The sequence below is a fragment of the Perissodus microlepis genome, chromosome 1 (genome assembly GCF_051167445.1).
Source record: "Perissodus microlepis isolate ML-2025 ecotype Zambia chromosome 1, ASM5116744v1, whole genome shotgun sequence".
Lineage (NCBI taxonomy): Eukaryota > Metazoa > Chordata > Actinopteri > Cichliformes > Cichlidae > Perissodus > Perissodus microlepis.
The window spans coordinates 39,715,704-39,727,613 of record NC_140461.1 but is presented as its reverse complement, the minus strand read 5'-3'; the positions used below and the strand labels follow the sequence as shown (position 1 = coordinate 39,727,613).

Here is an 11,910-nt window from a genome sequence, read left to right as displayed (position 1 = left end):
TAATACCTGAAGTGGACTTTAGTATTGTACTAAACGTAAATGGAGTTGTTGTTGGCCCAGGTGTTGTGGTAATAAAGCAGGGGTATATGCTCCTTGTTACAATTCCATTCTCTGCACACTCAGCTGTGATGCAGTTTCCTAGGCCATCAGTTGTGTTGTAGATATTGTCCCCATAGTTGTATATTTTTCCATTAATGATGCATTTACAATCTACAAGTAAAACATTTTGTCTTTTTGTAAATACAAATTAATTCATAAACATGTATTATATTATATATAATAAATTAAATTTGAAAATAAATGTTTTTTCAATTTGCCAAGCAATAGATTTATAGCATAGCTTTACATGCTTATAGTATACTTACAGTTAACACTGTAGTTACATTGTATCCCCGACATTGTACATAAGCTTGAAAGAAAACAATGTTGTGGTTATTTCACTTGTGTCTGGTTTTACACTCACTGTGGCATGTTAAACATCACATTTACTTCTTAATAACTGTATATTTCACATACAGTGCCATGAGAAAATTTTTGCCTTCTTTCTACTTCCTTTTTTTCAGATCATTGAAATAATAGAGTAATAAAATATTTATATTTACCTAGCCCTTTGCCCCTGTCAAAGTGCTGTAGGTTAAATGATCTTAAAAAGCGATTCATCAGGCCAAAATCTGAATAATTACCTGAGAAACAACTTTATCATATACAATTCTAAAAAGGGTTACAAAGCCACTATGACAGCCCTTATCCATACACAATGAAAACTTGAACCAGCAGTGAACCTTCCCTGGGGTATAGAGGAGTTTTGTCTCACACAAACAGTTTGTCTCTAAAGTTATGTGAAAGACTCACTGCCAATAAAAGGAATCGGAAAGTGGGCAAATACTTTTTAATGGCACCGTGTATTATATTTTATATACTTACATCAAAAGACCACATGTTGAATTCTACGTGCATCATTATGTACTGTGTGCTAAAATGGATGGAATGATGAATCTTGTGTGAGACATACCAGGTGTAGCAGTTCTCTGATGGAACCTTTTCACCAATGTTGTAATGGTTGCCTTGGTCATCATAGCATCCACACTGGTCCCCGGAAACGCACTTCATAGTGTCTTCATCAAAGTAGGGTTGGTTCGGGGGACACTGTGGATAGCAGCCTACGATGTTTTAAAATAGTGATTAACTTGAGTAAATTTACAAGTAGAATACATGCAAAGCTTTTTTGTAAACATTTCACAATTTGCCTCTCCTTCACCTATCATGCTCCAATCCTGGGTAAACGATGCGGGACAGACATGTTCACACTTTTCAGTACACTTCTTTATTGCAGCTGTTGACTTACACACGTGGCTGCAGCTTTTCAGCTACAGCCTACACACATCAACAACAACAACCACAACCACAAAAGGACTTAGTTCATTCTGTTTTAAGCCGGAACACCAGCAAGGTGTGATTGCTGCTCATGTACATCCGCCTCCCCCGCAGCCATGCCGCAGACCACGCCCCACCACAGCTCTGCAGTCAAAAACAGGCTTACTACAGCCACTAAGAGTGAATAGTATTGAACTCTCACTAAATTATATATTTTTCATCTCTGTTCAGAAGTCTCTGGATTTCTTTTTTATAAGACTAAGACTGGACTGTATTTTTCCATGTTTGGCAATGTTCACATTCTGTTTAACTTGTTGCTTTTTTGAAGAAGTGGTGTAGACTAAGGAAGCTGTCTCGTGACAAAAGTTACAAATAGTTGTTTGAAATGAAAGTTGCTTGTTTAAAACAAAAATTACTGAAGGATTCATTGTGAATGAGTTCATTATCTAAATACAGTTGTAGGTAGGCTTTTCTGTCATTGTTTTGTTTAGATGGGGCGTGAAAATATTCCTTCCTGCCATGTGGGGAATGATGTAAAAAGCTTGTGAACCACTGTGTTATAGGCAGGGATACGGTCTGTTGTTCTGTTGACTTAAGCTCCACATTTAAAACAAAAATGAATAGTCCACAAAGTGGCATATCAATACTGTGCCTAATGTACCTTCCAGGTTGGTGATGAGTGACGAGCAGTTTCCAGATGGATTCCTACATGTTTTCATGCAATTAGCTCCACAAGGCTTATAGTGCCACTCACATTCACCAGGTGAATTATAGTAGTCACAGAAAATAGCTGCAAGAAACAAAACCATTGCTTATTAGACTTGTACAGCATTTTAAAAAATGATGTTTTTCCTTCCCACTGTCACCAAAGTGCTTGCTCATAGGGGGTCATAAGATTGTTGGGTTTTTCTCTGTATCTATTATTGTACGATCTACAGTACAATATAAAGCGCCTTGAGGCGACTGTTGTTGTGATTTGGCGCTATATAAATAAAATTGAATTGAATTACATTAATCAGACTTACGACAAAACTTTGGAGTCCTCCATGCAATGCAGGTCCCAGCTTCATTACAGGCTTTAGCATATGCAGCCACCGCAGTACAGAGACATTCGCAGTCCCCACCAGTGTCACAAGCACAGGAGTCTCTCACACAGGAATCAAAATATGGACCAGGGTCAACCTAGAACACATACAGTAATACACTACCAGTCAACAGTTTCACAGAACCCCAATTCTTCCAGGTTTTTTTATTGAAATTCAGGCAGTTCAATTATTCCTTTTACTCTGTAAGCATAGAACAAATAAACAATTGAAGTTAAAAAAGAATCATGCAATCCATTTTTAACCACAGTGTATTCAGGGGTACAGATTGAGGAACTGTCCTTTTGCCTTCTCAATACTGTACAAAGATCATAGACTTCGGATTTTGATTCATTACTCCATAACACCTTCTTCCAGTTTTCATTAGTCCATTGGCAATGTTTCATAGCTCAGGTAAACCTCTTTTTCTTATTCTGAAATCTTAGCAATGGTTCTGTTGCTGCAACTTGACCTGTCAGTTGAAGTTGAGGCTTGCTTACTATGACCACAATTAAGCTCTGCTTCTAGCTCAGAAACTTGTCTTCTGACTCTGTTGAGGCTTTGGGTCTAGTAGACTTTTTCCCTGTTTCTAATTGCCTTTTGAAGGTGAAGGACACTTGACATCTTTCTTTGCAATTTCTTTGTAGGAAAGATTTACACCTTTTCTCACCATTTTTATAGCAACACACAACTTTCTTCCCAAATCCACAATGTGGTACCAAAATGTGCTCCAACACTACCTTTATGTAGACATACGCAGGTTTAAGTTATCGCCCACTACTCTGGATTATTCCCACAGTCTAAAGACATGTAATTAGTGGGATTAGGTTAACTGGTCATTCTAAATTGTCCTTAGGGGTAAATTTGAGTGCGAATGACTGTCTGTCGCTGTACTGGCAACCTGTCCAGGCTTTACCTTGCCTCTTGCCCTATGGTAGGTGGGGTAGGCTCCAGGCCCCCCACGACCTTGAATAGATAAGTGGAAGAGAATGCATGGGTGGATGGATATCACATATCGTGTCTATTAGGTAAAGATTCCTAAATGCCAGACATTAAGATAAAAGAACAAAGAGCTCATAGGGGAAATTAAAGTGCATATTCTTTTGTGCATTTTTGTGTGTGTGTATCCATTTCTGTATATTTGCTACCACCAAACATACTGACCTTTGAATGACAGCTCTGGAAGGTGACACTTGTGATGATACTGCACTGTTTTTGAGACCAGGCTGCCCGGTAGCGATTTGAGGCACAGGGATCACTGATTAGCTCTGCACTGGGGCAACTAGATGAAACTTTCCAGCTGTTACCAAATTGTAGAACATCTGCTACTATTTCCTGGGAGCGTGTGGTGAAGTCATTCTTACTGTTACCATCATAGTTTCCACACAGACCACAGACCTGACCCTAAGAGGAAAGGAAGCAGTGGTACAGATTAAAGCCCTCGTTTTTAATGCTTTTTTTAATTACAGTGATATCACAATTATTAATACGGAGTATCAATAATTGTGTAATTGTATTTTGTATTTGTATTGACTACTAAATTTCTGTTATTGTGAAATTCTTAATATTAACTTTCTTAAGCAATTATACTTCAACAGTAAAAAGAAGTAACTGTCAATCCAGATGTGCAGAATTTATTTCTTTTACCTGGAACTGTGGACTGATTGTAATGAAAAGACTGGTCTTCTGGTCCCACATGAGAACAAGTCCAGGCTTGATTGTCACCACTATGTAAATGCCCATTTTTTGTACCTGAAGCGCCTGGATAGTGCCCTTTACCACTTGTAAATTGTCATCTTTAAGCTGGAATTCATTATCCTGTGGGTTACAACAGCAATGAATAAAACAGGAATTTTATTTTTGTAGAATTTAAGCTACCTGGAAACCATATATGTGCAACAAACCTGAAAAGCTGAAAGCTCTTTTGTTTTTTCAAAAGATTTCAAAAAATTGAATCGAAAAACTGATTACATGGCAAAACATGGCTGAGTTTTTCAGTTAAATTATACAACCTTTAATTGATTCTGTAGTTTCTTTTTCTAGTATTAATTGTGCAGTTTTAATATTGTTGGTGAAGAGTTCTTAAAACATTTTAAGAACTCTGCATCACTCTACATTTTTCAGTCATTATTTTGAAAATGAGCACAACTGAAGGATTTTGTGTTTACCCCCAAGAAGATCTTGATGGTCTTAGAACAGGTGGTTCCTGTTGTTCCACATGGAACATTTTCAGTAATAATTCTGAAGCTTCCATTGCCATTATAGGTGCCACAGAAGTCCTGAGCAAAGCACAGTGCATGCAATTACTGGATACCAGTGTTAAAGTTAGAATCCTTAAGAGTTGCATAAAATCGATTTACTGATAAAAATGTTGATCTGCCTCTTTCTGTTCTGGTAAAATAATATACAAGAAACAGTAGCCAGAGTGAGCTTTACAATGAAGAGCTGCAGGAGAAAGATGGTACAACAGTGTGTTGCCAAATCTACCGAGGCTACAAAGTTTTCATTTTTAACTTTTAGCAACCTTACTTGTAGAAGTGTGTATTCACACTGTCCACTGAAGTCGAACCTCTTATCGTCAAAGGTGACGTAGTGACCATCTCCATAGATTCCACAAACAGCATCACATGTCTCGTTGGTACATGTGAACTTCCTCCCACTGCAGGAACTGGGGAGAAACACATACAGCCGACAAAAACTATTAAATTAATTTCAAAATATTTGTAATATCTGTGTAATCAAGAATACAAAATACAAAAAAAAAAAAAAAAAACACAAAAAAACACAAAAAACCCCGCTGGTGATTAATTAACTACCTTATGTTTTTACAAATATAATTAAAACAACTTTTTCTATTCAAACATTTGAAAAGTACAGTCACATGCCAACTACCTACTTGGTATTCTCATGTATTTGGTGAAAACACTGCCAAATTGTATCATTTAAACCCTGATTATTCCTGAATTAGTGTTATTTTACAAGATGGGGGAAAACTTCTCACTCGTATTGGTAAGCCAAACAAGTGTAAGTGCAATGACAAAATTAGCAGAGACATAACAGCAAATATAGCTGAATAGTGAAAATATATAGTGACATGTTTTTATTTAGTAAACAAGTTTTATAATAGAAACCCAACTCCCAAAAAGTTGGGACACCTTGCAAACGTAAATAAAATGTAAATAAAAATAATGATTTGCAAATCTCAGAAAGTCATACCTTTTTCACAGTAGACCATAGAAAATGTTTGAATAAATGAAAAGGTCATTTTAAATTTGATGGCAGCAACACATCGCACAAAAGCTTGGACAGAGTGTTGTTTACTACTGTGTATCATCCATCCCCTCTTCTTTTAAAAGCAATTTGTAAATGTCTGGGAACCAAGACCATCCCTTGGACTTTTGGAGGAGGAATGTCTGATATAGAATTCTAGCAGTTCAACAATCTTGGATTTTCTTTGTCATATTTTTCATTCATGTTTTCAAGTGTAATTTCTGGAATGCACGCAGGCTAGACCCGTAGCCAGAGCCTCCTACTACAGAGCTATACTGTTGTTCCAGATGCAGCATAAGGTTTAGCATTGTTTTGCTGAAATATGCAAGGTCTTCCTGAAAAAGATGTCTTTTTGTTTTGTTTTTGTTTTTTAAGAGATGAAGGCATTTGAACTGAGTCCTGATAACTTAGTTGCCTCTAGTGTGAAGAAGACAGTAGCCATTTTATTTTGTGGAAAACAAAAGAATTGGAAGTTTTGATTTATCAGACAACAGAACAGTTTTCCACTTTTGTAGTTTCTTATTATTCATTTTAAGCATGTTAGTGACATGTTGCCAATTAAACTACCTAATTGCAAAATGTTTCTCCAGCTGTTATTTTAGTACAACTTCCTTTTTCAGTCTTTCATTGCCTTATCACGCAAACATTCATGCAGTGCTTTTTATTTATATCCAAACTCATTTATCCAGCATTAACACACCCTCAGCTGAATGCACTGGGGGCAACTCGGGGTTCAGTATCTTTGGTTTTTTTCCCAAAGATTCTTTGATTGGATTGATCTCCAGATATTTTGATTGGTAGAAAACCTGCTCTGACACATGAGCCTTGGCAGTAGTGGTGGCTGTGTCTCAAACAAGTACTATGAGAAACAAGTCACCTATTTAACTGACATTCTTTATTGTAGTGGAAATATGTATAAATTATTTTTATAACCTATATACTGCTGTTGAATATTTAAATATACATCTTTGTATGCTTGTAAAGAAATGTACAAACCAGGTATTGCAATCCACTGTCAGTGTCTCTCCAGGCTGGTAGACTTGTCCATTGTGTGCACATGGACAGCTGGTCTCATTGACGCAGCCTCCTGCTCCATCTGACAACAGACCATCTGGGCATATGCAGCCTGATGTACAGCCTGTGTGGATCTGTATCCAACCAGAGTGAAAAATGAAAGGAGAGAGTAAGTCAAGCAAGACCTGTGCATGTACTGCACATTTAAGCACACAGCCAAACTGGCATAACTGTGCTGTACTTACACAAGCCATGTCAGCGGTGCTGCAGCTCTTTTGACATTCAGTGCCAGTAGCCCCAGGTTGAGCAGTGGAGCAGTCAAAGTACACCATGGGACATTCGCATTGTGATGAACCTAATGGTAAACCTGGGAACAAAATATAACAGCTTCACATTCATAGTTTTATTGTCATTGTCAATTTATTTACAGTTCACTGAGTGAAAACTTCATAATATGAAAGAGAACTGAAAATGTTTGGCTACTAATTTTATCAAACAAATTAACTACAATAGCATTTAATCTGTGTGCATAATGTTAATTATGATGCCTACTTTGTAGCTGTGTTCCTCCAGAGCAGCTGAGAATGCCTTGTCTGCAGACACTGTGAGAACAATTATGAGGGAACATGAGAAATACTTTTATATGACATAATATCCTCAGTCATTCTTTAACCGTGTAGTTTCTTATTATTCTTTTTGTTATTTAAAATGTTCATGGGCAAAAAACATCCTAGTTGTACTGGTGCATTCACAACATGAATTTATAGAATGGAACAACATTTTTCCTCTAACTTGCAAGTCAATGCTTTGTAGTTGGTATATATACAGAATACAGCTTCCAGCATCCTGTGTTCCCCAGTTCAATATTCGTTTAATCCTCCCGTTTTGTTCGGATCAAACATGTCCCTGCCATTAACACGTGTCATATTAAGTGAATACAAATCTATTAGCTGAGCTTCACTTTGTTTTTACAGCAAATTAACTTTAGCAAATGAACATTTTAGGTTGGTGATGGTAAACATAAAAATCCAAGAAAGTTGATTCTGTTCTAGCACCGCTGATTAAGAATGGTCAGTTGGTCAATTTCATGATCATTATGATGCAAAATCTCATGACCACTGATTAATGGCCATGAGTACTATCCATAGAGAGTTGGGGACTGGAAAAAACATAAATAGTACATTTGCATTATGACTAAAAGTAGCAAACATTGCTAAACCTGCAGTCAGCTGAGACTGAAGAAGTTACTCGGATGAGTGACAAAATATTTCTTCCACTGAAAACATGTCCAGAAGAACAGAATCAACCTTTGAAAATTTCCTTACCTGAACGATTCAGCATGAATTAAGAAAAATTAGTCATCTTTATTTACCATGTGCTGCCATCTTTACTGATAGTCTGTCCAGGAGGAACAATAATGCCTTCAGCATAGCAGGGACAGCTTTCACGGGCTACACACTGGCCTTCCTCATTCATGTAAGTTTCTTCAGAACAGCCACAGCCATCCACTGTGGTGAAGCTGACCTGACAAGAGTAGTCAGTCTGGCCGAGGGAACGGCAGGTACGCCCACAGCTGGTCATGTTGTAATTATACACAGTTTCTGCTGCACATGATGTGCTGAATGTCTCTGTTATGAGAGATATGAGATGTTTATACAATGAGCCAACAGTTCAGTTCAGGTCAATTTAATTCAATTCAAATGTTGCAAAAATGAATCAAACACAAATGATTTATTAAGATTTGTTGTATTCAAATGAACTGCTACTTCTGCCATTATTTAAAATAGATACCAAAATATGTGCCATAGCTGTGGTACTGGAGACAAGAATTGTTCATGTAGTACGAATGGCACGGAAAGATGTCTAGTAGGTTAACACTATAACACAGACATGGTGTCAGCAGCTGACCCATGCTGACAATGTGATGGCAATAATAACATTTATATTAACCCAAATAATTTAGAGTTTCCTCAAATTGTGACTGCTGCTGCTGACTTTAATTTACAGGGGTTCTGGCACATTTAATTTTCATGTTCATCGAGGGACAATATTCCTGTGAGTTTAGCACTAACATTGTTGATTTAGGACAGATTATTAGGTTATTTTACATACAAGTGCACTCCAATTGCAGTATGAATGCTGAAAACGGAATTGTTTGAGTTGAATTGTTGTAACTGCTCAATCTTTGCTGAAATCGTTGAAGCTGGCAGGCTGACCGTTATAATATATCCAAATAAGCTGACGAATAATGAATGTTTATCTGAAATTGATGCGAAAACTGATACATTGCATTATTACATTTAAAAAGTGAATTAAAAAAACTGTAGATGACTTAATGTTTAGACTCAAGGATCTTAAATGAAAAGCCAGCATATTTTCACATGTTTGAGGGTTTTTATTTTTAAAAAAGCTCTTTATTTGATGTTCTTGAAATGATATTTAAACAAAAATTTAAAGACAGGGACTGATTAAAGTAAGTTTTAAAAAGTTAATTTTTAATGATCCAAATTCGAATCCACAAATGAAAAATAGACCTAAAGTGTAATCAACAAATCAGAATGACCTATTATTCTCATACATTTATTGCTGGTATAGAATCAGTCTGTGGGAAATTGCTGTTAAATTTCCCTTTTTGAACCTGTCAATAAACTGCTTCCAAATACAAAACCATAACTCATATCATAATACTTTTTTAAAAATAAGGACCAAGGACTTCTTCGACATAACAGTGGGTCTCTCCGCATTTAATCATTAGTAATCATTAATCTCTGCTGCTCTACCACAGCATGTCTTTTGTCCGGTCTTCCGCCCCTCACCTCAACCAGTCACGGCAGATGGCTGTGCCTCCCTGACCCTGGTTCTGTTGGAGGTTTCTTCCTATTAAAAGGGAGTCTTTCCCTCCCACTGTCGCCAAAGCATTTGCCCATAGGGGGTCGTATGATTGTTATTTTGTCCTCTGTTGTATTATTGTAGGATTTTCATTTCCAATCCGGTCTACCTTACAATAAAAAGCACCTTGAGGTGACTCTTGTTGTGATTTGGCACTTACAATATAAAACTGAATTGAATTAAATTGAATTAAAAATTTGGTTGTGGGGCCAATCTAAAAAAAAAAGGGTTCAGTCCTGTTGTTGAGAAAACCCCCTCACTAAAAATACAATGTGCTTCAGTGAGCATTGGCACATCATGTCAAGAAGAAGAAGACAAATGGTCCTATGTTTTGAATGTAAAATTATGCCTGTGGACTGAAAACTGGACACAGCAGCAGTTGAAAGAGAACATTTTCGGATAAATTTGTTATTTGAATCCGTGTTTCTCTTTTTAAGGATGCTTAGTGTTTTACTTACCACAGATGGTTTTCCTCCAGCCACTGATGTGGACTCCTGCTGCTGAGCAGGCATAGACATATGAGGAAACTGCAGCACACATGCAGTCCTCACTTTTTTCACAGTTACAGGTGTCATACATACAGTTCTGTCAAAAGAGTATTCGTGAAACGATTAACAAGAGTTCAGCTGCAAAGTTCTCATTAAAACTTTGCATGTACAGACCTACATCTTTATATGTGCTGGGGCTAACGACAGCATGGCAGGGAGCAAACACTCCCTCGGGGTCAGTTAATTTGGAGCACCAGAAATCAGCATATTTCTCTAAAACACAGAAACATTCAGAATTAAACTTGTTATATATCATCTGTTGTTTAATAAAATCTTGAAAAACAGCAAGGAAGTATAACATAATAACTTTTATAAGATAAAACATAATAATACAGGAGTTTTATCTGTACCTGTGAGGATGTTGTTGTTACAAGGGTCTCCAAAATGTGATATAATGTCTGGGCAGCTGGCTCTGGTTTTCCATGCATTTGCAAATGCAGCAGCAGTGCCTTCCACCAGCCCACTTGTCACTCTAAAGTCGTCACTCATTATGTCGTTGAAGTTTCCACATAAACCTTTCAAATAAGATGTTCCACAGTTACACAGATTCCAGACGTTCCAGACACTAACAATAATGTGGAGACATACCAGAGGTGGTTCCTGTGAGTGACTTGTCAGCTGAAATGAACACCTGCATTATGGGAGACAGCTGAATCATCAGTTGTATGCCCACTGTGGTGCTTACAAGGATGTAGAAGGAAGATGGCTTAAAGACTCTCAGATCAGCTGTAGAGGTCAGAAGACATGAAAAATGTTGTAGCAATTAATTCAAACACAAACATACAAACGTCAATGATGCAGATAGCATTTCCCCTCTAAAAAATAAATAAATACAACTAATGAGTGTGGTGCTTTTGTTCCAATTCTTTATTACAAATTTTGCTGGCCCTTAGCTTATGTAAATTGAAAGTCACGTTCAAGCACGTTCAATTTACCTGTGATAAATTGTCAAGTAAGACAAATTGAATGTCACATAAAATAAAAGCAAACAAAGAATGCATTAGCAGCGGGATCATTGAATGATTATATAAGTACTTGGATTTCTAATAAACCTATAGTGAGGGTGCGTTGGGACTGCCTGACAGAAGGCTCTGTCTGTGAGGTGGCAGCTTTCCAAGGTAGGCTGAGAACATTGAGTCTGAATGAACAATGTTCAGCATCTCCATTGTTGAGGCTGCTGCAAAAAGTTGCGGCTGCGAGGTGGTGCCTGTCATGGTGGTAATCCTTTAACCAGATTGTAGACACCTGAGCAAAGGGAGCTTTCAAGCTGAAGGTGTCCACAGGTTAGCCTGTGGGGACTTTGGAGGAAGCAGACAGAAGCGGGCTGCCGCTGCAGTACACCGGTCTTTCGTGGTGAAGAGAGAGCTTAGTGTGAAAGCAAAGCTGCCGATTTACTGGTTGATCTATGTCCCTACCCTCACCCGTAGTCACCAGCTTTGGGTAGTGAACAAAAGAATGCGACTGCAGATAGAATTTGCTTTCTCCAAAGAGTGGCTGGGCTCCCTACTGGCAGGAGGCTGATGGGGTAGGCACACTGGAGAGATTACATTTGTCTGCTGGCCCAGGAACACCTTGGCGTTCCTTTGGATAGGTTGGAGAAGGGGGATAGGGAGAAGGAGGCTTAGGTTTCTCTGCTTAGGCTGGAAAACCCTCAACCCGTGGTCAGAAGAAGGCAGGAGGCAGAAGAAAATGGATGGATGAATGGGTGTTTTTTTTAAAAACATTTATTACTG

At 37.8% G+C, this 11,910-nt stretch overlaps 1 protein-coding gene across 1 annotated transcript in view; it reads right to left on the bottom strand.

Moving 5' to 3' along the window:
• LOC146394270 (uncharacterized) overlaps positions 1-11,910 on the bottom strand; it is a 62,686-nt gene that overhangs the window by 40,430 nt on the left and 10,346 nt on the right. Inside the window, exons 13-29 of the mRNA XM_084923505.1 lie at positions 10,766-10,903; positions 10,528-10,692; positions 10,296-10,390; positions 10,088-10,214; positions 8,113-8,368; positions 7,293-7,342; positions 6,986-7,107; positions 6,723-6,874; positions 4,986-5,124; positions 4,625-4,735; positions 4,104-4,274; positions 3,621-3,860; positions 2,400-2,556; positions 2,036-2,164; positions 1,013-1,160; positions 366-409; positions 7-210 (exon numbers count right to left, since the gene is read on the bottom strand). Of these exons, the coding sequence (XP_084779631.1) occupies positions 7-210; positions 366-409; positions 1,013-1,160; positions 2,036-2,164; positions 2,400-2,556; positions 3,621-3,860; positions 4,104-4,274; positions 4,625-4,735; positions 4,986-5,124; positions 6,723-6,874; positions 6,986-7,107; positions 7,293-7,342; positions 8,113-8,368; positions 10,088-10,214; positions 10,296-10,390; positions 10,528-10,692; positions 10,766-10,903 (2,448 nt within the window). The remainder of the gene's footprint in view (positions 1-6; positions 211-365; positions 410-1,012; positions 1,161-2,035; positions 2,165-2,399; positions 2,557-3,620; positions 3,861-4,103; positions 4,275-4,624; positions 4,736-4,985; positions 5,125-6,722; positions 6,875-6,985; positions 7,108-7,292; positions 7,343-8,112; positions 8,369-10,087; positions 10,215-10,295; positions 10,391-10,527; positions 10,693-10,765; positions 10,904-11,910) is intronic.